Source organism: Battus philenor, unplaced genomic scaffold, assembly GCF_028537555.1.
Source record: "Battus philenor isolate CCGP_79_NKW_IND1 unplaced genomic scaffold, ilBatPhil1.0.hap1 SCAF_3, whole genome shotgun sequence".
NCBI classification, from domain to species: domain Eukaryota; kingdom Metazoa; phylum Arthropoda; class Insecta; order Lepidoptera; family Papilionidae; genus Battus; species Battus philenor.
The window spans coordinates 8,617,777-8,645,642 of record NW_027181693.1 but is presented as its reverse complement, the minus strand read 5'-3'; the positions used below and the strand labels follow the sequence as shown (position 1 = coordinate 8,645,642).

The 27,866-nt window shown below is 31.7% G+C and overlaps 2 protein-coding genes across 7 annotated transcripts; both read right to left on the bottom strand.

Annotated features, from left to right (window-relative positions):
- Positions 1 to 494: 494 nt before the first annotated feature.
- Positions 495 to 15,743, bottom strand: l(3)76BDm (trafficking protein particle complex subunit 8 homolog l(3)76BDm). Of its 2 annotated transcripts, none has more exons than XM_068770761.1 (19): positions 15,722 to 15,743; positions 14,746 to 15,044; positions 13,761 to 13,922; positions 11,865 to 12,153; positions 11,650 to 11,794; positions 11,490 to 11,562; positions 10,991 to 11,088; positions 10,719 to 10,907; positions 9,267 to 9,367; positions 8,902 to 9,150; positions 8,200 to 8,482; positions 6,601 to 6,783; positions 5,596 to 5,884; positions 4,993 to 5,281; positions 4,105 to 4,240; positions 3,668 to 3,875; positions 2,956 to 3,173; positions 1,365 to 2,161; positions 495 to 779 (listed from the first exon to the last, which is right to left on the bottom strand). In XM_068770761.1, the coding sequence occupies exons 2-19, from the start codon at positions 14,945 to 14,947 to the stop codon at positions 524 to 526; spliced, it is 4,167 nt and encodes a 1,388-aa protein (XP_068626862.1). In that variant the 5' UTR covers positions 14,948 to 15,044; positions 15,722 to 15,743; the 3' UTR covers positions 495 to 523. The 2 variants fall into 2 exon arrangements, with proteins under 2 accessions (XP_068626862.1, XP_068626864.1); XM_068770763.1 differs by lacking the exon at positions 15,722 to 15,743 and adding an exon at positions 15,242 to 15,329.
- A 2,086-nt stretch (positions 15,744 to 17,829) lies between these two features.
- On the bottom strand, positions 17,830 to 27,866 carry tgo (Aryl hydrocarbon receptor nuclear translocator homolog tgo). Of its 5 annotated transcripts, none has more exons than XM_068770188.1 (15): positions 27,694 to 27,866; positions 26,661 to 26,709; positions 26,073 to 26,153; positions 24,046 to 24,206; positions 23,799 to 23,971; positions 23,581 to 23,728; positions 23,250 to 23,435; positions 23,032 to 23,120; positions 22,374 to 22,581; positions 21,985 to 22,135; positions 21,585 to 21,709; positions 20,892 to 21,058; positions 19,942 to 20,131; positions 18,486 to 18,681; positions 17,830 to 18,281 (listed from the first exon to the last, which is right to left on the bottom strand). In XM_068770188.1, exons 1-14 carry the CDS (start codon positions 27,719 to 27,721, stop codon positions 18,503 to 18,505), a joined length of 1,935 nt encoding a protein of 644 aa, XP_068626289.1. In that variant the 5' UTR covers positions 27,722 to 27,866; the 3' UTR covers positions 17,830 to 18,281; positions 18,486 to 18,502. The 5 variants fall into 5 exon arrangements, with proteins under 5 accessions (XP_068626289.1, XP_068626288.1, XP_068626290.1 ...); XM_068770187.1 differs by having other exon boundaries at positions 18,495 to 18,681; XM_068770189.1 differs by having other exon boundaries at positions 18,495 to 18,681; positions 23,032 to 23,108.

The window sequence follows — 27,866 nt, the reverse complement described above, 5'->3', positions numbered from 1 at the left end:
CCGCATCAACAAAAGGTAAAGGAGTTTATACGTGGAGCTTGTCTGTATTTATCGCCTTGAGACAAAAGTACGTCCATTTCGAAACTCAGCAGTTTCCTTACGTTGTACTTTTTGACGGCACATTTGACCCCGCTTTAACTACTTAATTATATTAGGTATGCAAAGTAGTTCAAAAGCAAATATTTAGCAAAACTGTTTGAAACAATATTTCGGATTGTTTTAAACTATTTTGGTTAGGTTCTTAGAAGAAATAGCATTAAGTATTTGTTAGTTTATAAATACTATAATTTATCACAAAACCCTCCAAATTAGAATTCTGTATTAAATTTAGGCTTAAGCAAAAAGATACTATATACTACATTATCCTTTAACGGTGGTATTTTTGTGCGTTAGTTATGAAAAACTTTACCGTAACATTATCATTAATATGAATAATTACTGAATGTGGTTTATAAGTCAAAACTAGTATTATAATTTTTTAAATTCTTTATTAAACGGTATCTACGATACACATATAATTACTTCAAGCAACTTGTTTTACAATTAGAAGCGAAGTGTTATTAGAGAGGTTGGTGGTGGCTTGATTATTTAGTCCCCAAACGGTGGTAACTGTAAAAGCAGAGCCAATCACATAGGTGCCGGGGGCGGCGCACAGCGCTCGCACCTCGACGCGTCGCGTTTCGAACTTGTCGAGCGATACGTTTACTCCTAAATTTTTTGATTCGTTGTTAATTCCGTTGCTTAAAGCTCCTGCCCAACCTAGTTCACCCGTGGATTCTCTGGAATGGTATACACACAGACATTCATTTAACATTCAATGATAACTAAAAAGGGATCTGAAATATTATTAATGAATTATTGAAGGATCGTAATTATTATAAGATAATACGATAAACATTGCTTTATGTTTAAAATATCTGATATTAATGACAACACAACTGTTAACATTTCATGATTTAAAGTTTTATATTAAAATAAATATCATTTAGTCATGTAATTGTCTGCATATCATAAAAGATCGAGAAAATAGTCTTTTTACAAATGTATACATGAACTTACAATAAAATTACTTTTGCTGTATTATTTGATTATGGCTGATTTTGATGACACCAAAAAGTTTACATTTTAAAAAAAGAAACGAGTTAGGACAATATAACCTCGAGCTTTTTTCAGTTTGTTTTTCTTCACATTAAAATGAATGAACCTAATGTTGAAATACTAAACATTTTAAAATCGCCTCGAGCAATTGTTTAATTTTTAATCATCAATTTTTTTCCTTACATTCCTTTTAGGACGCATTTTTTATTGTTATTTTGGTGTACAACTAAGTGTAAATAAATAAAGGAAGAAGTACTGTACTCTACCTATTTTGCTGCTTGGTCATATCTATGAACACCGTAACCGGTACTCCATAACAGTTGACTATATTTATAACTATTGGTATTAAACATAATTTTCTTAGCATAAAGTTATGATTGACATAATTGGAATGTTCCAGTTTAAATATAACAATGTTGTTATTATCGCTCTTGTCCTTTGTGCCATTAAGGTTTTTATTTTCCGAGTCATCCACTTGGATGGGTAGATCAGGTAAGTAATCTTTTTCAATTGACATGGCTTTTGTAAAGCAATGAATCCATAAAGAGTGCTGTCCGACCACAGTTCTGTTTCTTATTTTATCGTGTGCTTTCCATCTCAAAATGAACATAGAATGAATTAGACCAACCCCGTCCTTCTTTACCTCCATTTCAGAATAGTTTGGTTCTGTAATGTCCTCGACAGAAGGCAAAGAATCTAAAAGAAATTTAGAGTATGGAAGTGATTTTATGTCATCAATGGATTCAATGTGATTTTTTCCAACTTTAATACATGAATAATCGATTCTATCTTTATCAATTTCATCGAATAATCTTTTAGCTTTTAATATATAATGGATTCTTTCGCGAGGTATTAAAGCAGCATCCGTGTTTGGGGCCGCGATGAGTTTGGTCAAACTCCATTGCTGACTAATTAATGAAACTTCTAATACTTCCACGGTGATGTCTTCATCTTTCTCATTACAAACATTTTTGACTTCGACAGCTAAGCTCATATTTTCTACAGTTTTTCCATTATCATGATTTAAATTTCTTCTAGGCGTAACTTGAATTTCAACCGCATCCTGTAATTCACAAAACATACTTTTTTAATAATTATATAGTAATTACACTTGATAGCAAGTTTATATCTGAGATAATTGCAGCAGTGGCAAACTATAATTTTGACATATGAGAAGTTAGCATATATCTTTTAAGGGTAATTACAACCACAGCTCTTCTATCTTACCTATGACGTTGATTTGAGCAGCATTTTCATTAGGAGTAATTTAAATATTATATCATATTGTAATTAAAAATTAATAATATTCTTTTATAACAAGCAAACAAGATGTCAATAATCAAAAATAATTTAACATCAATTCTTTGTAACTAGTTTTGTTATTATTTAGAGGGTTCTTTTTTTTAGTTTAGTTAATATTCAAAGTTAAGGCCAGGTCCTAGGCAAACCTAATTAAATTTGTACGTTTTACGAAAATTATGTATGTAACACGATACACAATTATGATATTTTTGCTGTTGGTGTGCCTAATTTTACAATGAAACAAATGTTTATTCTTTCGAATAAGTAAAAATATTGATAAATCGTAAATTTTAATATTTTTATATATAAACTGTTGCCAGGTTGGGAATGCTGATTCAATCGAGAGGTGCCTGGCAAAAAACTATAATTACTATTTCAATGTTAATTTTATAATGTTTTCCTGTTGTAAATCAACTATCTGTCACGTGAAAATCGAGATGATAACAATCCCAGGCACATGTGTCTCCTTTATAGTATCTAATACAACAATAAGCTTTTGGTTCTGGCTTCTGATATTTACATAAATAAAAAGGATTTAAAAGGAATAAAAATGACCGTCGGACGAAAGGGTATTTCGTGTCGCAGCAAGCGGTGCGGGCGTTGCGGAAGCCCTGTCTCGTAGTACGCCAGAAGCCGCAGCGTGGGCGCATGGCGACGAGGGCGCAGCAGCAATCTAGCGCGGACGCACGCCGCAGCGGCCACCGACGCGTGCACGCGCTGCGCGTGTCTGCTTGCCAATGCACTGCGAATGCTGGCGCGTGCCGTACGCTCATCTGAATACAAGGAAATATCTTAGGAGAACTAACATTTTCATTCCATATATTCTACTGGTAATAAGTGTTCAGTAAAGATGTCTATCATCATCATTTGAGCCATAGAACATTAACTGGACATAGGCGTGTTGATGCGCGATGAGTTTAGAGAAAGAAAGTAGCAGTAGTCTCGTAATTTTGCGTTCATAATTCCAGCCTCAGGGCGTGTACATGGGTGTCCCCTATTCCAGATTTTTAATAGGACCAGTAGGAAAATGGCTTTACTGCTTTGCAGGGTTTTTAACAAGATCGTCTGTCCGCCGTATGGGTGAGACGTCGTACGTCACACTTGGCGCATCATGATCGCCGCATTACGACCTTATGTTATCTTTTCTATACTCATCAATACTTCAACAAACTCAAGTTAAATTTACATTTTAGTTTTAAAAGTGATGCTCGACTATAATTTACTATGTCATAATATGTATATGCATAAAATGCCAAAATTGATTTACCGGAATATGATGGTTGTTGTTTATATTTCTCTTCATACAGAAGCTTAAAATCGTCGACTTGTTCGTCTGTACCAATACTTATACAATCCGGATGTGAGACAGCCAAGTACAAGTTCTTCATTTCAACGGGCCCAACGTTACGGAATTCCACATCAATTGTTCGCATTTCTCCGCTTAAAACTTCAGGACTGGTCTCAGAAAAAGTCATCTATTTTTGAAACAATTGTTAAAGGATTAATAGTTAATATTTGATAATAATCATGAAGGATCAAAGAAAAAATTTAAATTCATTTAAAAAATATATAGGAAATAATTAACAAATGGCAAATTAGATATGACAGAGGGGCTACCAATGTAAAATAGGAGTTAATTTTGAACGAAGTTTAACGTTTTAATTTTAAAAAAAATATGTTTTTCCGCAAAAGTAATAAAATTACCTGCAAGCACGGAGCTTGTGGAATAACTCTAATTTGCAAGCGTTTATCAGCTTCATAACCATCTGATAACAAATCCAACTTGCCTGCAATCACTAAGCTATTATTTTCTTTGCCATCTTCTGCAGTATTGACTAATCTAAAATTTCATAGAATACTATTTAATAAAAAATATTCCCTATTGTTAGATAAGTTATTAAACCCTAGTTTTACTAATATAAACGTTAAGAACTGGAAAAAAGGTCCATGAAATTATAAATATGAAAACATTTGAGAAATGGTTCTGTCTTAGCCAACCAAATATTATTAATCATGGCAAAAATCGCAACTCAAATAGTCCAATGTCAATCATGACTGGTGCATAACAAAAGCAGTCACTGTTAATAGCACACCATTTTTATCTAAAGTAACAAAATAAGTGTACGGACATTCATAATTGTTATGATTGTCTCACGTGAAATTACTCTTTTTTTTTCATTGTACTTCTATCTATTATCGACCGATGCCCGTTTGACATAAAAAGGAATACTATGGCAGGTTGAATAATATTTCAGAATTACATTTAAGCTAAGAAATTATAGAGTCAGCTTAGATTAGTTACTAATTGATAAATTAACAAAAGGAACAATTCGGAGTCTTTACTCGTCCACAGGCAGGTGTAGTGTGTGGCCTCCCTTGCATTATCAAGAACATATAATTATCCGTTTCACTACAAAATTGTTTTCTATAATTAGACATGACTAATTCAAAATTATTAGTTTTTCAATATACAATCGCTTCACATAATCTAGTCTTAGTCCAAAGGAGAAGGTATCTTTCGAAAATCTCCTTCTGTCTTACAGTTCATCTTAAACAAAAATAAGTAAATAGTATTCATTACAAATGACTTACTTGTAAGTTAAACCTTTTATGTGTAACAATCCAACTTTCAACGGCGTCAGTGAAAACTTCAACCTTTTATTACATTCACCTTCCAATAGAAATGTTTGAACTTTTGGTGTATAAATTGCGTTATTATCTAAAGTTCGTCCGGATGCAATAAATGGTTCGTTATTTAAAATCTCTTTAGCACCGTCAATATTTTCCCCTTCCGGGTTGAATTGCCAAAGAAGTTCCAGATCTCTCAAAACTAGTGGTATCTTTAACGGATTTGTTAAAGTTATGGTGATTTCAATTGGCTCTGGAAAAGATTTTTTTTTGTTTTAAATTTTTTTTTCAACTGAAGAAACAAATTTTTTTACCTTTTATAAATCTTTTATCTGTCACGCGAAAGTCAGCATGATACTAATATAATGTACACATATGGAATGGAACTGCATCTCATGCTACCTTTGCTTTTTTTATTTTAGGCGCTCTTGTGACAGATGGAAATGGAGAGTGTACAAAAATGTAAAAAAATTAGTGATTGGCCGTATAATGACATTTTTAATTAAATGTAGTTTTTAAGACTTAGATCGATTGAAAAGATGTTGCAATATATGAATTTATTTTTACCTCCCTGTGGTACAATAGGATTTGCATCAGTTTCTTCCGTATATAAATCAACAGTGGGTTTGAATATCATGGGTGGCGCGCCTTGTGCTGCTTGTAGTAGCATTTCTTCGAGTCGACGCCAGATGGCAGCAGCGCGGGGAGTGGCCGGAGAAGCGCTAGCTGCCACGCGGCCCGCTACGGCCAGTGGCGCAGGCCCCACACAAGCGATGCGAGTCTCCCGTCTTACTACCAGCGGAACAGGCACTAAAGGCAACTGCTTCGTAAACTCCTCCGAATTTTCTATCCATTGCTACCGGAAAAGATGTTACATTGATTGATTGATTGAAAATTTTTAATGCCGCGAGCATTATAAAATTTAAATAAATTAATTAAAATACCGCAATGTCGGAAGTAGAACTTTGACCAGTGTGTGTTGCCGGTGATAAATATATGGCCTTATTATTAAGAAGGCTCAAGTTCGCCTAGAGAGCAATGGAGAAGGCTATGTTCAGGGCTTTGCTTTGAAATTCAATCAGGAGAATTCTTTAGAAGAGCACATTGCTCATGCATCCGAAGGCCGTTGGGTCAAAAAAGTTCTCGAGAACGCATGAGGTAGTAGACGACGTGGGTAGACCCCTCTGCTCCACTAGGTACACCGACGACATAGTTATGGTCGCAAGAAGTCACTGGATGCAGGCAAGGCAAGATCAGTCATTGTGGCGATTTGTGAAGGAGGCCTATGTCGCGCAATGGTCGTTTATCGACTGATATGATGACGATGAATTGGGGGCATCACTAGTTAAGATCGTTGGAAGATACTGGATTCAAGCCGCTTGAATGAAATAATATTACTTGATGGCATAGAAAAACATAACTTCACACGTGTGATCATTTCAACCATAGAACGTGCATTATTGGATATAGGCTACCTCCATAGATTTCCAATAGGAAATATATGCGCTTGTTATTGATTTAAATGAAAACAATGTATATATATAATGTAGTGAAGTTGTTTTAATTAGATACCTGGTGGGCTAGCATGTATTCGCGTAAGAAAGCAGCCTGTTGTGGTGGGGGTTGTGGAGAAGCAGGCGCGAGAGGTGCGGCCAACCAGCTAGGCGCCTCGGCTCGCTTTAGCGCGCTCGCTAGACGGCCCAGAGCGAACTGAACGTGGTCAGTTGCCAGTCGCCATCCACTGCCCGTGTATACCTGATCACAACGTATTTGGAGATGAATTAAATAATGAAATTATAACTGTAATCACTTTTTTAAAACAAAAGTAGTTATAGTTTATTACTATTGCCTTATATAATGTAAGAAGTAAATCTCTAAAAAAGCATGGAAAAGAAGAAATAATGGAATCCATAGTGTACAGTCATAATTCAAACCTTAAGTACCAAACAAAAAAAATAATTAAGGATCAATTTCACAATCGCTACTTGCTAACACGCGAGCAAGTTTATATACGGCTTGAACCAAAAACTCTTTCATCAGTAGATACGTCAGACATGTCTATCACAACTTTTCTTTGTAGAAAACAATTAACAGCGTATTGTTTTTTTTATAGTCTGTTATTAACGACTTTTCTTGGTTTCACAAGTTGTTTATATAATTCTCGCTATCCAGCTACACAAAACTTGAAATCACGTTAAAATTTGAATTCACGTCGATGTAAAATAAAAAAATATTTTAGGAATACGTGCATGAACAAAAAAAAGTGCACAAAAGTTTATTTATTTTTATTGATGAAGGGCGTAATTTCAAAATATACAAAGCCGCCATGTGTGAAAACTATTGCTTGTGAGATGGACTCTTGCGCTATATAATATAATATGATACAATTTTATATAATACGATTCATATTTTTTGTTAATCCGAAATGTGGAGAACCGTAGACAAAAGAAAGTAAACGTCATGTATAAGCCCAGAAAATTCAAGTAGCTGTAGTGGCAGTAGTGGAATGGAGAAGGATATGAAGCGCAAGATGCCCACCCACAATAAGCAAAGATGAACTTGTGAACGTCGTCGGAAGAAGCTGGATGCAGGCCGCTTCCAACCGGTCTTTATAGAAATCGATAGGGAAGACCTGTGTCCAGCAGTGGACATTTCATGAGCCTATAATGATGATAAAACGTTGTAGTTATGTAATCGGCAATTCTAGACAGCAAGTTTTTGATTTACGAAACAGTGATAAAGCCAATAAGGTCGAATTCAGCTTTGGGGCTCAGCATAGGCAAAATTCAGAGATCTCAGAACTTAATTTTCAAGTAAGAGTCCAACGCTCCGTAGTTTGTAAGGATGTCGGAAATGCACGAACATTTTAAGATCAAAACAGTGCAGCAGAGAATTAAAAACGATAGCAAGAAATATAAGGCTAAACTAGAAAGTCACCCTAATCAAACCGCCGCTAGCAATTCTTCAAACAATCCGTTGGCTGAGGAAAAACCAAATTATGGGCATTGAAAGAAGTCAAAAGATTAACACATAGTTATTTCCAATAGGGAATTTACTCTTTTCGCCCTATGTTTTTCAACAGATCTGCTAATAGTCTGTTGACTGATCGCATGATATTGAGAAAAAAAATAATCGTCAACTAATTTAAACATTTATGTTTAATTTACATACCTGGTAGGCTTGATGGTAGCACCTATAAGCATGTTTCTTCTGACCTGCTTTAGAAAATCTATGTCCAGCAAGAACCATGTGAAATGCATATTTTCTGCACATGGCTTTAGTCCCAGGTCCTGATAGAAAACAAAGCGCTGCCTGTTCTAGTAACATTGCACTTCGTAAGTCGCTGTCTTCGGAAGTCATACGAATAAGCTGCTTAGCGGCTTCCCCGTGAAGTCCCGAGTTGATTAAACACAAAGCGGAGAGTAAAGTTGCTCGAACAGCATACTGTACCATTCTAAAATAATATTTGAAAGTATTAATTTTTAGTAGAAATACTTCAACCTATATTTTCCAACTTTTTTTTGCCAAACCCGAACTTGGCCAATCTAATATTCTTACGCCTCCCTATATAACGTACATAATTAACAATTTCGAATCGCTCCCCTTAACAATCAAATTGCCGCTCTATAGGGCGTGGGAATCACGTTGGGTAACACTGATAGCAGTGTCTATAGTACAAGATATTTTACAAAAACATCATCTACTAACAAATTAAACGGATTAGTGGGTATGAAAAAGATTTTTTTTTATTGAATATTACAATAAAATAATAGTAATGTACTGTAATAGTTTAAGTAATGGTACCAATCACATTTATTTACATCGTTTTCTATATATTTAACACTTAAATCATAAACTAATTTAACTATTTACCTGCATGTATTAAGATATGTAACAATGCTTTCTTCCATATAAGCATGTGTCTTCCGATTAGCCTCTCCAGCCATGAATGCGCTTATGGCAGCCATCTCTAGTGCCCCAGCATAACATAACCAAGCACTATCTGCGTAAAACTCCCTTTTGGCTGTATGGTATGTGTCAAATGCTCGCTGCCATTGTCCACATAAAAACCATAAATCACCTAGTCGTCGTAACTGTAGTTCAGGACAGTCGCTAGAGTAACTAAAATATTGTTTTTACAATTAAGTTAATATCAATTATGATACAATAATTATCAAGACCAATTTTTTCAAAATAAACCTCATAACAATGTGACAATCTGAACATGAGTTACTCACATGACAGTACTATTTCCGGTAGTATTTCCAGTTTTGCCGGTAGCAAACCACCTTTTCGTCGCTGACAATAATGATCTACTAACACCTTTTCTATTTGCAACCTACAAACAAGAAAAATTTCAATTTAAAGAGAGTTTTAGGATTATTTGTCAAGCATCAGGTTGACTATTAAAATTACGAATTTTTTGCGCTATAATTATATAATTTTGTACATATTTTACTCTGGTAATTCGTTTTAAATATTATTACATGCGAGTTTCTCTTTTTCGTTTCCTTTCTCTGTCTTATGGGTATATAAGAATTAGTATTTAGTATAGTTTGGAATGTCGGTTTTTTTTACTATCTATATATTATCCATACATCTGAGAAATATAGAAATTTATATTTTAGCTTGAGTTTTGTGGTAAGCGGGATGGCGATCGCAGTGGGGTATTATGGTACGCAGAGGACACTTGTTTGTGGGGAGTAGCAATTTCAAACATTTATTGCATAAAGTGTAAATTATACAAGATTTTATCCCGAGAATCAAACTCGCCATCAATGATCGCAAGCCAGTCCTCTACTGCTGGGATGTGTAACTGCACATATATATATACACATGTATATATATATACACATATATATATATATATACATAAATACATACATATATATAAATATATATATATATATATATATATATATATATATATATATATATATATATATATATATATATATATATATATATATATATATATATATAAGTATTTGCTAGATTGTATCAGATAACACACGATAGCCTGATGTTATTCCGTTCGACAATTGACCGACAGACAAAAGGGCCGTGGTATTTTGAACATTTTGTAATCAAACTTAAAAAATTTTTAACATTCCTATAATAACTATTCAATTTCAATGTCTGAAAAAGTTAAATATTATACTAAAAACTAAGCTATTATATATATATGGGATAACATGGTTATGTAGTGGAGTTGTGACTCTAATGTGGTTAAAGGATTAAACAAAAACCACATGCTTTGATTAGAGAGTGAGGCGTTGGCGTATGTATCTCTATAAATCCCACATTCTACATTTCATTATAGTTTTATATCGTTTTCAGATAATAACGTTACAAAAAAAATCAAAGATGAAGTCTTGTTCATCCCCAAAATGTTTATTTGGAGTTATTGTTGTCAACCAAATGTTGGTGAAAATATTACTTCTTAAGAAATATGTATGAAATGACTATTTCATCCTATATGCTTTATGTATTAAAAACTTAAAAAATATTTGCTAATACTTTTTATGCCGTCGAAAAATAGATTAAAAATACACTATTTATTTGCAAGTTGTTTGCGCAATTATATTCATAAATTCTATTTTATTTTTGATATAATTTTAATAGTTTTTGTTACTAGTGAAATTTAAATGAAATTCTAAAATAAGCTTAATAAATAATAAAGAACTTACCACTTCTGACAATTGAGCTATTTGTTTCTCTAAGTAAGGAAGCAAAGCTTTTGATGCATACTCATGCAAAAATTTCTTAATAGCATCAATATCAGCTGCATTTAACGCCGCACCATGGATCTCATTCGAATGGTCTATATTTTTCCCTGTTACATTAACACTTTCTGAACTTCCAGAGAATGAATATGTCTGGAAATATAAATTTGTGAAATACTTTATGTTATACCTTGTACATGTTACAAGAACAGATTTTTACTATTCATTTATATTACCTGTAAACTGTTTGCATTATCATAAACATCATTCTCAGTAGTAGTTAGTGGATGAACACCTTCTTGGATTGATAATGGAATTAAATTAGATTTTTCAGCTACAATAACACAATTTATTTTAATGATTTAGTTATAAAAATTATCAATTATGCTGTTGTAATAAAATTTCACTCAAGAAAGATAAATAATACATAGAATCTTCAATACAACTAAACCTTACCATCATTATGCAACAATAATAGGCAAGGGATCATTTTACATATTACGATTTAAAACAAGAAGATCTGTTAAAGAAAGTATTTGTCTCCTTAGAACTACATAGAAATAACTTTAAATAATTTTGACTGCTCAAAAAGTCACTTGTAGTTCATTCACACCTGAATGTGTAAGTACATTTTCGAGTGCTTTTTACATCAAATTATATAGCTGCTGAATGGCTAGGGTTTGTCATATCAATTAATATTATAAACACAAAAAATAATAAAGATTCAAATGATACCGGGATTAGAAGGTACAGTAGAAGCAATTTGTGTTTCAAACATTGTGGAATTCATAGGTGATGGTGTTTCAGTCTGAAAATAAGTAATAAATATTTTTTTTTAAATTTCAAATGCATATTGATAGTAACTAATCAAAATATTACACAAAAGTTGACATACATATGTTTCTCGTGTTCTTGTGACATATTGAGCCCAATAATCAGTTGATAGTTTAGGATCTGTGGAGCTTTTTGAGTTAATTCTTAGCATAAAACAATTTCCAGCACCAAAAGCTTGTTTCATTGTTTCAAAAGTAGTTTCTGGTCTACAAATAAAGAAGGCCACTTAATGTATTATTAGAAAAAGTAACATTAGCAAGAATAAATAAAACTTACTTCTCCTTGGGCACAGATGAAACATCATGTAAAAGAAGGTAAGTTTTTAAAACACTATTATTGAACCATTTAGGTAATTTTGGAGGAGCTACATTCTGCAGCTGAGCATATTGCTGATTCAATAGATTGTATGTGTCTACAATATTTTCATCTAATGTTGTGGCCACAATTATACAAGACAAAAAGTGCTTAGTAAATTCATGATCCGAAGGGAATTGCACCTCAAGATAAGTTTCTCTCCAGGCATCAAACCAAGGTGTGAGTTGTGGTACATCAAAACTATGTCCACCTATAAACACAAAGTTAATTATGTGTATATATATGTTTATACTAAATAAATATTTATTTGTCTGAATTTATTTTATCATTGCACAATTATAGAAAGAAATTTTTTATTCCTGAGATTCTAATAAATACATAATAACTACTATATATATATGTACAGGGTGTCCGGTAATGAATGGATAACCTTGAAATGTCTTATAGTACAACTTATGTCCGTTTTGAAAAAAATACGAAACATAATATATCACATGTGGTACCTTTGATATATTTTTTTACTGTCTTGAACACTATGACCAAAAATGAATGATTTCTATTGATTTTTTGTTATTTTATTACTATACACTAACTGTGCTAATAGATAAAAAGTAAACAGTATGAATAGCTTTTGCAGTTTTTATTTAAAAAAATTCGCAAATTAATTTATTTCTGAAAAACATTCAAAAAATATTATTTAAGCGAATTTCAAACCTCTTGGGTATGAAAAAAATTCTCTCTCCCTCTTACCCAATTCAGACCCCCCTTTGTCTAATAACACAAAAGACAGCAGGTAGTAGATATGAAGGTCACACGACCCATTTCACCCTAGTAAAGTAACCATTTTAACATTTAAATTGGTTATTTTATTACATTGAAATAAGTTAATTTCTAATACTAAATTTGGTTTCAATTTGTTTAAAAATAGCTGTTTTCATGTATGACCAACTCCTGATGTGTTTTTATTAATCCCCAATGATCAGAGACAATTCAATTTAAAAAATGTTCCCATATTACAAATTTTGTTACTTAGTCTAATTTTCTCCTTTTCTACATTAATGGCAATAAGTCACTATTTATGGAAGATACATTGATGAATTATACCGTTATAAAATCTACATGAAACCGACATTATTTTAAAATTATTGGCCACCCATACATTCATACATTTTTTCTTCCCAAGGGGTTTGAACTTCACTTAAATAATATTTTTTGCATGTTTTTCAGAAATAAATTAATTTGCGAATTTTTTTAAATAAAAACTGCAAAAGCTACTGTTTACATACTGTTTACTTTTTATCTATTAGCACAGTTAGTGTATAATAATAAAATAACAAAAAACCAATAAGAATCATTCATTTTTGGTCATAGTGTTCAAGACAGTAAGATAGAAAAAAATCGACTTTTCTTTAAAAAATATATCAAAGGTACTACTTGTGATATATTATGTTTCGTATTTTTTTCAAAACGGACATAAGTTGTACTATAAGACATTTCAAGGTTATCCATTCATTACCGGACACCCTGTATATATATATATATCTAACATGAACTTTTAATTTGTGAAGCAATATATAAATCTATCCTGAATTTTATTAATTCAAATATATATTCAAGAACTTAAAAATTATCTCAAAAATCTCTTAATTACAAATTTTTTACATAAAAATATATACAAGAGCCAACACTTAAATGTGATTTAATATACAATCTCTCTCATATTGTCATACAGGAAACATAAAAAAAATGGTTTTCATATCATGCAAACTCTCAACTTTAAATAAGTGAACATTTATTCTTCCCATACTATAAGAAGAAAAGTAAAACCAAAAAGTTAAGATTTTATAGACATTATACCTATCTCCAATTGGATAGTTTTATCTTCATAATTATATAGAACTGCATTGTTTAATTGCCTTCTTGCTTCTGTAGGTTGAAGAGGTTTCCAATTCACATCTCTTATTATTAATTTCCAATTTTTGACAATACAAACACTACCACCTGGTTCACGGAATTGTCCTGTAATTGAGATAATTACTTTTATGATGACTGAATTTAAAACTAAGTGAAATAAAAATAAAAATATGAGTTTCTGGATGTGGCCTATGCATGGCCAATCATCATGGCAATCTTTAGGTAAGGCCTATGCCTTGCAGTGGGTGTCTATTTGCTGTCATGATGCTGATGACAATGAATAGAAATAAGATCATAAATGCCTGTATTAAGATATAATCTGACTTATAAAAGGCAAAGAGTTGGTAATGCATTTCCACATAACAGGTATATAGTGAATTAATCAAAGTTATCCTTCACTTCATATACCAAGGTAGTAAGTTTATTTAAGTGCTACATATAATTCAGTGTTTCAAAACTCAAGGTTGATGCAAGGTATAACATTTACAACCTTATAAAAAGAAATTTGAAACATTTTTAAGAACACACTGCATTTGTTCTATTTACTATTCTTGTGAACAAGTAGGCTTACAGTATGATTACATTCTTTTAAAGTTTAACACTTTGGCAACCTGTGTAACAGGTTACCATCTATAAAAGTTATCATTTTTGAAATTAGCAATACTCTACTTTACCTTCCGTAAAGGCATTAATCGTTTAAATTTTTTACATTTGCAATTCTTAGTAACAGTGCACCTTGTTCCAGTAACTGGCGTTTAATTTAGCTCGTCTCCAATATTTTTATTTTATAAACACAACTGGATTTAACTATTCTACATTGTTTGTTATTATGTTTATGTAACTGTGACTGTAAATTTTCAAATCAAATGGACGATGCTACATGAAGTTTATAAAAAGTATTGAAAACAATATATTTAATTTAACTTACCTTCCCAATCCATAGTAGCAAAAGGTTGAAGTAATTCAGAAAAAGTCAAATTGTTTTTAAAAACTAGAGTGTTCACTTTAGGACTGCATAACAGAGCTACAATTGGGGAAAAGGAACCCTGAATGAATTGTTGTGCAGATTTAGCCATGATTAACGTTGTTATGTTGTATTCTATGAATAACTGTATCTTTTTTCTTCTCATATATTTAGAATCTTCATTTTAAACATTCCACCCTTTTGCCTTTGCCAATAATATATTCAGATATTTAATTGTTACCATAATATGCTAATTTTAGATTCTAAAAAAGATAAGAAACAAAATTTTAGAGATTTACAACATGTTAGAATTTAAATTATCGCCAAAACAAAAATTATAATGCAAGACTCATCAATTATGAGTTGTTCTCATACAATAATATGTCTATTAGAATTAAAGAGTGTTAAAAACAAAATTAACATTGATTTGAAAAAACTTGGTTAGTTACACTTTGCTTACAGGTATATTTTATTCATTTTTATTAACATTCCAAGTTTATTGTTTCGAAACATTGGACCTCTCTGAAAATAATGTAATAGACAATGATCAAAGGAGTGGGACCAGTATAAATTAATTAGATAATAAATTTGTGACGTTCTGGTACGCAAAACTTGGACTTTACTTTTAAAAATCTTACTCCATACACCGTTAAGTGTTGGCAAGGGTAGTATAAAAAACTTAATATCGATTAAGCAAATTTTCTTGTATATATTCGTAATACATAATAAAAAATATTTCATTTATTTATTTGCTGTCAAATCTCACAATTCTATTTCGCCCTTAAATAATTCATATCTTTTATTGTAATACGATGTTAGCTTTTAAAGACAGTAATATCCTAAAATAAAAACATTCTACTGGTTTAAGGCGTATAATAAACACTTATGTAATAACAAATTGCTGTTACAAAATGAAATGAAAAATATATGAAAACATTACCAATTCATTTGACAGCAGACTCCCACACAAATGTCAGACTTCCCTTATTTGTCAAATTGACTTTTTACGTGTTACCAAGAAATGATAAATTCTGTCTACTTAATAAATCATAAAAATAAAAAAAGAACAGTAGTTTAATTTTCAATACACAGAATTTAATGGTAAGACTTATTTATTTTAACTGTAAGTTTAAAAGCAAGTTGTAATATTTTAAATGTAATTACTCAAAACTAATTAAATGAAGTTGGAATTTGTACAATAATAGTTTCAAAGCGTATCAATTTCTCAACGCAATATTTCTATTTACTTTCAAAGCCCATGCTTTGTGCAACGTAATCTATGAAATTAATAAATTGATTTCAATTTAAATAAAAGGTACTTTTAATAGTTCTTTTTACGTTCTGGAAATTTAACTGATGCTGTATTGAGGTATAACGTTCAATTTAATAGAAATTGATAACTTCAATTTAATAGAATTTGATATAAAATTGTTCTTTGAAGTGTCGTAACAAAACGGCTAAAAGTTGTGACCGTCCGGATTTACAAAGATTATACCTAGTCGCTTATATATAAAATATGTTATTGATACAAAATTTATAATTAAGAAATAAATTTGAATACAGGAATTTTATTTTCAATTTTATTTAACATTGTGGCGCAAAGATTTATTATTATTTTTCTATGATGGAGTGGGCGCTCAAATAAGACCCAGTACTGCAATAACTGCTTTACTCCGGTTGCCCGCCAATTGCGATTTTCGACTTGCTCAAAAATTTAAATATTACACAAAGATTTTGTTATATTATTACGAGATACAATGAAGTCTCAAGAGATCTGTCCGGCCTTGATTCAACAGGACATTAGCAGCTATCAAAACGATTAAGAATGTATTGCAAGAAGTGCCTGTCCGCAAGCAGTTGTTGAATCTATAGATGCGTTTGTTAGGTTTGGTAGGTACTTCATGAGAACTACGAGCGTACTACAAAAAATAGATCGCCTCCTTACCCAGCGATGTCTTCAACCGTTAAAAAGTTGAAGATTCAGTGTTGGTAAAACAGTACGCCAAATTTCAGGCACCGTGACATTCTGTTCAGAAATGACAAAAAATCATTTTTTATTCGCCAAAATGACAGCATGTACGCTACCAGTTCTATGCAAGCCTACGACACCATTTTCAGACTTTTATCACCCGTCGAGAGTACCGAGGTACATTTCTGCAAGAAAGGGGTAAAAATCGGCGCCACAGTTTTGTCAAGGCCTATTTTTGGAAGGTGTTGTGAAAGATCTGCCTTGCAAGTTCTTTTAAGAGTAGCCATGGATATTTTCAGCACGCCTCGGCACCGATAATCAAGGATAAGAAGTGAAGACTGAAGTCAGAAATATACATGAAAACGATGCGTGCATTGATCGATGTGTGGCCACAGACTGTGTAAGTAATAAAGGCAGTCAATGAAAATAACTTTGTCTTAATCATATCTTCTTACCTGTTCTAGTTAAAAAAAATTTACTAAAAAGTCTTAGTTTTAGTTTTGTAGGCAATTATGCTCTTATTTCCCACGTTAAAGAATGTTTCCAGTTAAATATTTGTAGGTGCCATATCATTGTGTTATAATACTCACTAAAGTTAAGATTTACCTGCTTTTTTCTTACTTTTATTTTACTGCCCAAGTTGAAATAAACCATTGCAGACATTTGGAAGACATCTTTTACGTATTAATCAATACAAAAAAAAAATTTGAATGTTGTAGCACTAAAAGTGATAAGTAGTTGCTTACAGGTACATAGCATGTCAAATCATAGCCATTGCCCAAGTAATTTCTTGTATTATTCATGTTTTAATATAAAGACAACATGATTTTAACTAAAAAAAAAACCTTTAAATTTTCTAAAAAAGGAACCCTGAACGTTTTCTTGTTTATTAAAAACCGCAAATTCTTTTCAACGTATCAATAAAGCATATCTTCTATTAAAAAATTACGATTATTCGATACTCACGATTTCTTACAAAAATCTTGGAAAATCCAAGTTGCATAATGATATAGCAGTAACTTTAGTGAGATTTATTAGAAGGAATTAAGTTTTGGGAAGAATAAAATTAATATTACAGATCAAGTTGCTTACATTTAATGAAAAATCTTTTACAAAATTACGATATACCTAAACTTGATCGGATACAAATTATAAAAATTTAATTATGAAGAAAATATCCGTAAATGCTTTACTTACATAAAGATATTTTAATAAAAAAATTGATAATTGAAAACTAATAAGACTTAAAACAACAATAAACATCAAAAATCAAGTCCTAATAATATATGTATCAATATATGCTAAACTTACAATGTTAACCTATACAATGCACCTCATTTTCAATTTTGTGTGGAAGGTTTTAAAAACATAGCACAAACAAGATGCAAAAACAAAAAATTGTCATTAGTGCATGCATGCACACAATTTCATATAACACCTGTAGGCCGACAGAGCTTGTAGTTTTTGACTAATCAAGCTATTAAAACCAAAGTACTTTAAGAGTTTTGATGTTCTGCTGCCAAAAGGAATCCTGTAATCAAAATTAAAATATAATTTTCTAATATGCTTACAAGTGTCAAGTTGAGAAGCTTATCCTATTCAAAATAAACTGCTGTAAATACATAAAGGCATATTGACTCTCCCGAAACATGTAATATATATAATTAGGAAAACATTCATCAACAAATGTTTATAAATTGCAGATTCTGTTGTATAAATGAAGAATTATATTTACAGGACATACATGATGTACTATTCGAAGTTGGAATTGAACATGTTGATATTGAGATCCTCGAAGGTAGCCTGACCCTGGTCAAGAATTTGCAGCATATCGGAGAGTTCGTGTGGCGCGTGCGCCGTTTCACCAGCAGTGCCTGCGACTCCTGTCACCCCTGGCACACCCGCGCCGCCTCCTTGCCACGACCACATTCCTGCAAATATCACATCACATCACCTCTCTGAATCATCTATAAAACATAACATATGAATCATATATAAAACATGTCACATTCAATTTGACTCACTCTAATAGTTTCTTTCTACATTATCATCATGTCAGCTGATAGACGCCCATTACAAGGCATAGGTCTCCCACAAACCGCCACGATTACCAGTCTGGGCTGCCCATATCCAGCACTGTTACTATGCGTGACACTTAGTGAGGAGTGCAACCCAACTAATAACTAATGTAATTAATTGCTTTCCGATATAACATATATGTAGAAGTTATTTAGATTTAAACAATGCGGTACTTCTTTCGGTCGACTAGTAGAATACAAATGTTATTATTATTACTATGTATATTATAGGCCTGTGAGTAACATTATTTTGTGTCAAAAACATAACATAACTTTAGACACGGTCTACCCTGCTTGTTTTGTTACCTCTTACTAGTATAAAAACACAAAAAAATGTATATCTATGCAGGAAAAATAAAATTATATTTAAATCGATAAAATTATTTTTAAAACTTGTTAACATGTAACAAAGCCATGGTCACTATTTAGTTATTAATTATTGCTGTAAAAGATTCCACAAAATAGTTAATTGCCATTTCCAGTAGGATCAGATTTACAACTTTCTATACAATGTTTTTTATCACAATTTAATAGCGGTAGTGTTCACAATGAACTTTGTATAATTTGCTCATTGTACTAGATTCTACAATATTTATAATGGTTTAATAACACTTTTTATTTTACTAACTGAGATAAAACAGAATATAATAAAAAGAAAATCATAGTGTCTTTAAATAGATGATATAAAAAAGAATAAAGTGATTTGCATTAATTTTTATAAGGAACGTAATTGAAATTAATTGCTCTTAACACTACGAGTATATTTAGTACATTACGCGAAATTTTCACACTGCATTTATTCACAATGTTCAAAAGTTGTATTTGAGAAGGTCAACAAATACGACATAGTTACCTTGTAATAAAACAATTAGATTGATAAAGAAAATAATTATCTCGGGGACCTGGTGTCTGACCAAGCTGATCTAAATAGGCCTTCATTAAAATATTTAAGAAAGACAAGATTGATATTCTAGACAAAGTAAACGTTAAGATTTAATTAAATTCATCATAATCGAGAACTAGAGTAAGAGACACAAGACTGAATAAAACCGATTTATAATAGTCTTGATGTTTGCTGCATCGGTATTAAATTTTTTAGGCGTTTAAAGTTACCGTGCGATGGGTGCGTAGGGTGAGTGGGATGCCCGTGGTGATTATGGTGGTGATAGTGTGCTGCAGGCGGTAGGTAGGCGGGCGCAGGAGGGGAACGCGCTGGGCTACCACCACCGGTTGCTGTTGGGCCAGTCGTGGCGCCCCCTGCTTCCCCACTGTACGCGTAGCTCTCTCCACTGGCTCCACCGCTCTACCCAAACAATAGTTTTGTGTCAATGTTTTTAAATTTAAGATCACAATTATATTTGATGATTATATAACAAAGTATATAGGTTGATTGGTCATAGGTGTTAAAGCTTTAAAAGGGCAAATGTATAGCTCATTTGTCAGCAAAAAGCTTTACAGCTGTCATGTATTTCCAATTACCCTGTATGAAGTGATCATTCTGACATATGTTATATTAATTTATTTCTATTGGAATGTGATACTTAAGTAACTTCTGGCAATAAAATTTTGGCTGGTAGTAAATAATAATTAATTTTAATATGTATTATTAACACGGTTTTCGAAAATTTCTCTTACTTAGTAGTAGCTAAAATCGTTGATTATTGGATATGGAATGTATAAAAAAAGTTTTTATTTTTAACAAAACTTCTTATACTTTTTAAATAATTTATTGTTGGCAAGAAATCTTTTGTGGCTCTTTGAAGTTAGAAATTTTCTAAAATCTAACTTTTGACTTTTCGGATTGAAAAGAACCCATGGCCCAAGAGTAATTCCTAAATTTCTGGAAGTATTCTTTATTATACATTTTAAAATACTGTACTCTTATTTAAAAATGAAGTAGCAAATAAAAATAAAGTTGAATAATTAAAAAAAGACAGTAATTACTGTACATTGCAATATGTCACACAATTTTTATTCTATTGACAAATCAGAACTGTAATCGATAGCTGCTAAAATACTTTTTTTTCAATCCTCTTGAACATCTAAAATGAACAATTAATTACCGGTCTAAGTGTAGTCCAAGTGGTGTGAGGCGGCGTGTTGGCGGGTCGGTGCGGCGAGTAATCTGGCGCATAATGTGCGTATGCTGCACCCGCTGCACACACCGCGCCTACAGCTCCCACCGCACCCACAGTCTCTCCAGGTGAGCGAGCGTTTACACCGCCACTAGCTACAGATAAACAAATTAGTAACAACTTGAAATTAAATTCAGACATTGTTTTGAAAAACTCCAATCCACACTGACAAAGATAGAAGAAATAATTGTTTTGATATACAACCTTAAACCTTTAAGACAGGCGTTTATTATTAAAAGCATTTTTAAATGTTGGACGCTGTAGTTAATGCACCATATATGCTACCTAAAAGAACAGCCAGAATCAACAAGAGACAAGGATCTTTTGATTTTTTTAATATTTATTTTTAAGTAAAAGGTGAGTACTTTGAAGGAAATAAATTTATATTTGATGTAAACTTAATACTTCAAAATTAAATTAATATCTAATAGATTCAGGCATTACTTACTTAGTCACCATTTTTACCTCATGTGTATATTGTAGTTGAGAGCAATTAAGTCTTTATGAAATGTGAATGGTAGTACATAATGGTAATAATATGTGCAGAAGTGTGTCTGTACTTGTTTTTCTTATCAAGCATAATACATGAAACTTACAGCACTTAATTACAGAATAACTAACCTGGCGGAGCATGATGTTGTTGGTGGATTGCAGGTGCATGTGCTTGATATACGTCACGTTGACGAAGGTGGTAATCGTAGCTTTCTTCAGATACAGTTTCACCACCCGCGCTGCCCAGTGATCGGCTAAAAAGTCAATTCCTTACATATCTTTCCAACAAAATACAACAAATTTATAAAATTTGTTCATTTACAACAGTGAAATGTCATAAATAATAACAGTTATATTACTCTCCCTAGATTAATAAGGAAAAAATAAAATAAAACTAATATCAAAAAAGCAATAAGAACATTGCCCTAGTAACAAATTTTTATTTATAATATTTATACCACTATACCTAAAAAATATAATAAATGAGATTTAGGTTATCAAGTTGTTATCAAGTATACATGCTACTTACTTTGCTAGTGTATTTGTGCAGACAATGTACTCAACTTCATCATTGTATGGGTTAAGAAAAGCAAAGGCAGATGTCCGCAGCCAGATCCACTCTCTGCTTTTAGTTCGAAACCGGTACATTAAAGAGATTATTTGTCCTTTCAGTTTAAGAACTGGAAATAAACATACATATACAATATTAATAGGTTGTATACATTGAGGTAATTTAAATAAATCAAAGTGTATATAAGATTTGTGTTGTTCTATAATTTACTTTTTTGGGATTGAAAAGTTATTTTTATAAGCCATTCGATTATTATTCCTTTGTTGATACACAACTTCCGTTTTGTACCCTCTCAAGACATTAATTTATTAAGTTACGTCTTAATAAATAAATGTTAAAAAAATTACCTTGGTCGAAGTTGTCACGCATGTGTTGCTGATCTTCAGGGTGGTAAAACTCATAGCAAAGCTTGCCCAAAAGGTCCGCAGGTGCGTGCCCAACAACTTGTGCGGCTCGTTGGTCTGCGAACGTAAACCGCCCATCCGCTGCGTGCCGAGACACAAACTCGGCGCCGCCGCAGCTCCCGCCTTCTGCGTTTGTCGGTGTCGACGTTACCTGCAAATTATATCAATGTGGTTATGTACGAGTTCCCATAGACTTATGTTATAGCCTATGTATTGTACTATTCCTTCTTCTATCACAAAATTAAATTGACATTATCAATGTTTTGACTTTTTGAAAGTGCTTAGCAAAACCTATTCGAAAGAATGAATATTTGTTTCTGTAACGTTAGATGTTTAATGAGTGCCCATAAGGCATAGTGTCCACCGTCGTATAATATTTGTAAAAAAATTGGAAATTAATAAATATGTACAAATATTTAATCATAAATGACATACATAGTAATAAATGAAATTGATGAATCGTCTTAAAAATTTGTCACTTTATAAAAGTCAGGTTTTATTGAAATAGATTACAGAGCCAAATTTTAAATATTTTTAGGATCAAACTATGTATAAATTCAATAGAAGCATTGTCATAGCATTTCAATAATTAAATATTTACCTGTAACCGCCCTATGGCTACAAGACAGCAATGTGACGCATGTAATTCGTCTTCCACTGGCCGATCCATCTGCATACCTGGAAACAGATCTGATGTCCCAAAATACATAAAATTATGTTTTTAATGATTTAAAAACAGAATTTTTTTCTTTTATGTGACTGAGTATTAATAATTACCTTATGAACAATAAATAAAAATATAAAAGTAAAGTTGTTTACCTGTCGGTGGCCAGTTTTTGATGTAGCCAGTGCAGTGTACAACGGCGTAGTTGTGTCCATCATGCGAGGGCCCGAGGGAGTTGCGTGCGCGCAAGCGACCGACATGCGCATCTCCAGCGCCTGTCCCACCCACCCGCATGCGGCAGATGAAACCACGACGTGAACCCATCACTTGACGCATCGATGCTGTGGACAAGTTCAACATTTAACGTATTTTCGTGTTTCTATCAAATTCTAGATAATCTTTATAATTACAATAATCATAAACAACAATAATTTTGCTAATGTATTTGTGAGAAAATCACATATTATTTAAAAAATAAAAACTAACATTGATGTCCTTCTTTCTTAACAGTGCCTGTCTTCAAATCTAAAATACGTCCAGTGTTCTGTGGTTCTTGCGTGCTTAACTGTTCTCGAACTTTTTCAACATCATCTGGATGCACTTGATCGTAAAGACACGACGAGTACCATTCTCCCTGAACAAAAAAAAAATTAATACAATATTCGCACATAAACAGGTCCAATAAGATGCTAATTTTACCATACCTGTGAATAATTAAGTACCGGCGCTATACTATCACTAACATATATAATACGCCCAGTGTCGCAGCTAACGACGAACAAAAAACCGTCAGCCGCTTCTAAAATAAGGTGCTTCAACTCTTGGTCTGTTAAAAACGATGGCTTATATGTACCGTCGGTAGAAGTATTCCCTGTACCTGAAATGAAATCAATTAATCACTGAACCTTTTAAAACATTCACAAAGATTTGATATGTACACGATCGCAATACCTCTGAGTGCTTTCATATGAGCCACTGCCATACGCAGTATGGTGAGTTTGTCGGGTTTGCGGGCGAGTGCTGAACATGTTGGAACCATGTCAGATAGTTCCGTAATATATGCTGTCATCTTGTTTCTTCGTCTTCGCTCGATTTCACAGTGATTTTCACGACTGGAAAGAAAGAGAAAATAATATCCATAATTTACATATACTACAGCCACAAATAACTTGGCTTAATTGAGAAATTTATTGTTCAATGTGATCAAGAACATAGAGGAAACCGAGATTTTTTTAAAAAATCAATGTGTTATGGATTAGTTCTTTAGGTAAGCAATATTAAGAAAGGAGATTAAAACACTACACCCATAAACAGAATTTGTTGACGGTTCGCATTGACGGACGCATTGAATTTGGTTTATGAATGGCGACATTTTTCAATCATTTGTCAATATGGGTAATAACCATAGCATGCACCTTTTACATTTAAATAAATTCTCAACCTCCAGCGTCTAAATAAATCGAAATCATAAATACGAGCATTATATTGCCTACTTAAATGTTATCTGTTTATAATAATAATGTTCATCAATGGTTAAAGATTTATAGAAAAATTTATATGGAACAAAAAATCGACGAGATGCCATGACATTACCATATCTTAACAAGCCCTTAAATTTATACAATATTATTAAATAATATTACAGGCGTATAGCATGATAAGACACGTTTTCAATCATCACACGGAGATTTACAATGGATGACGTGCTTATGAGAAAAGTAATTACACGAAAACATTCACAATGGATTTTTATTTATGATTTTAATAATCGTGTGAATGTAAATTTTTTTCGAAACATTCATAGTAAATAACATCGTATAATTATGTCATCTTCGAGAGATAATACTAAATGTTTTAACGTTGGAGTTTGTTGGAGAAAACAAAACATTTTTGTGCATTAGGTTAAAGAATTGTTTTTAAGGTATTTTGCATAATAACAATACGTGTTTGGTCCGTTATTATAGAACTTTTATTGTCTTATTGTTTATTTACTAGTAAAATCAGTTACAAATAGTTTAATCATATTCAGGGATACTTAGATTCATAAGCGAGGTTATTGAAAACCGCAACCGGTTTGACATACAAAATTTGCAGTGACAAAATAGTTTTATTAGAAATGGTTTTAGATTAAATAGAGACGTAAGAACTTCATGTATTTCTCATATAAAACCATCAAAGGTTATGATCGGAATTAGATAAAAGCAATTGACTATTGTCTCTTTCCATTGAATGTTGCGAATGCATTTTACTTATATGACCTTAACATATTTTTATTACGCGTAGTTCAAATATTACACACAACAAAAATGACGAGTTAACGAAAATTAAATGCATTTTAGTATCATCGTGTTTATTTGGTTTATCGTATGTACAACTCTTGATAGGTGAATTAAAATAATTGGCAGGCTTGATTTCCAAGAGACCTATTAAATCAAAACGCTCTAAATTTCCGTTTAAATAACTAAGCAAGCCAAGCCATGACATTTTAAAATTTAAAATGGAGTCACTGTTGTTATATTCATAACATTTTTATTTTGTGACTATTACAATTCATAATAATAAGAATATGATACTAAGATACTGATTCCTATATTTTATTTATACACCAAAACAGCATTTGAAAGTATATTATTATAATGGATTCACAGTTAAAACCTAAATAATTAAGGGGAGGTCCTTGAAAGTACAGCTAATTATTAAAGTAATTTCTTGATAAATACTAGTAACTTAAATTGTATGTAAATTTGCAATATAATCTTTATATTTTATCCATAATAAGTGTCAATAATATACATGAAATATTTATTATTTCTGTTATGTGGTGACACAATACAGTTGATCCATGATATCTAGAAAAAAATTCATTATTAATAATTTAATTTAATGGCAATTATGTTTTTTTGCTTTATAATTAATTTAAAATCTTGGATATCTAGAAACAAATATTCAAACAAATCAAATAAATTTAAAAATCCTACCTTGCAAACCTTTCTTTGTCTTGAATATTATCCTCCTCCATCCTAGTGTATTTTCCACCACTTGCGTCGTCTTCATCGGATCTATTGGATAAAGAAAAAGATTTTACATTTATTCACAACCAGTTTAAAAACTTAATGGGTCATTAACAATAAAAAAAACATATCCACAATTTTTTTATTGAATGATTGACATGTATTTTTAGTTTTAAGTTAAAATAAAATAATGTGAAATATTACATAGTGGGAAGGAAAGTAAGATCATTTTCATTATCATATTGATGATAGTTTTTGCTATCTGTTTTTGCAATATTTATGCTGAAATCATCTATGTACAACATAACAACCAGTGTTATATATTGCATTTACAGCATAGTGCAACTAGATGTACTGTACAGTGTGGTAAAACCCGTTAACTATTTATGCATAGTACAACAATTCCAGTCAGTCTGTAGTTAAAATTTGTTTAATATAAAAAAATTACATCAACTGAAAAGTTGTTGTGAACAGTAAATTAGTTTAAGGTTATTAAAAATGATGCAAAAACCATATTATTCATTGATGTATAATTGAAAATCAAATACAGCTTACCCAACACTGCCAGCACGGCGCTTTTGTATATCTTTGGATGGGTCAGCCCCTACAAAGGAAGTGGCTTAAGATGTAAAGATATTCTAATCCATATTATCCATATAAAAATATTCTATGTATAATACAGAAATCATATATTTTGAAGGTATTATTGTTTACAACAGAGTAGAATGTTAGAGATCAAATATTTGTAGAAATAAGTAATTCAATCTGAACTTTGAGCAAAAAGGTATTTAACATAAGATAATTTAGTTTTAAGATTTAATTAACATAAAATCTCCTCAGAAAAAGATTTAAGTAGATACACATATATTGCCTCTTTCTGGCTCTGTACGGCCGTCTACTTACTTTTAAAGTACTGTCATTAAAATAACAGGACAACGAATTAAGTTGTAAAGTAGCAATGCTTGATAATTTAAATATGAACGATTCCTTATTAACATAATTATATTATATCACTTACCATCAAGCAAAGACCTGGCTCTTGCTTTAATTTTAAAGTTAAACACTATTGTGAAATTACTTATAAAATCTTCTTAAAGGAACATTTAGATTTAAACACAGGAAGACATATGATTTGATATATAAAAAATTAAGCTATAATTTTAAGTTACTGCTATTAATGTACTGCAAATATAAAGATATAATTTTAATAACGTATATATATAAAATATGACATGGCAAATCAGTCGCATGTAAGTACTAAGTTGTAAACATTAATAATTAGTACAGTAGTGAAGTACCTGTATTATTTTTTTAATATTTATAGTACATAAAGACTAGTTTAGTGATGACATTTACAGATTTAAGGTAATTAAAATTTCTTGTGGGTCAATTCCGTACCAGCAACGCGTCACGCGGAACAACGTCAATAGAAAATAGGTCGGAGTTTCTAATGTTTTTTGGTTATTAATCACCTCAGAATTCCAAACTATTTTAGAAGACATTCTTAGGTTCTTTCATTATAAAACCAATGGTGTGAAAAGAAACAGTTTTTTAGATAAATTTCACTGCAACAAGTAAAAGCACAAACCGGGGATAGTGGGAGCCACGGCAGACATCGGTCAATAAATTCATCAGTCCACGTTATTTTATTGCTAATTAATAATTATTATTTTATTAGGTAACGAATAAAATCACCACTGAAACTTAAAAAAAAATTAGTCTAATGTTTATTGTAAAACTCTCAACACAACACAAACGCCA

Bases quoted from the DNA above. Each gene is read 5' to 3' on its own strand.
- tgo (XM_068770188.1), bottom strand. From the start codon at position 27,721: ATGTCTGCCGTGGCTCCCACTATCCCCG. The intron at 23,436-23,580 runs GTTAGTTTTTAT...ACTTGTCCACAG, and splicing joins TAAGAAAGAAGGACATCAAT to CATCGATGCGTCAAGTGATG. The intron at 22,136-22,373 runs GTAATTTTTTTA...GTTTATTTCCAG, and splicing joins GCGTGACAACTTCGACCAAG to TTCTTAAACTGAAAGGACAA.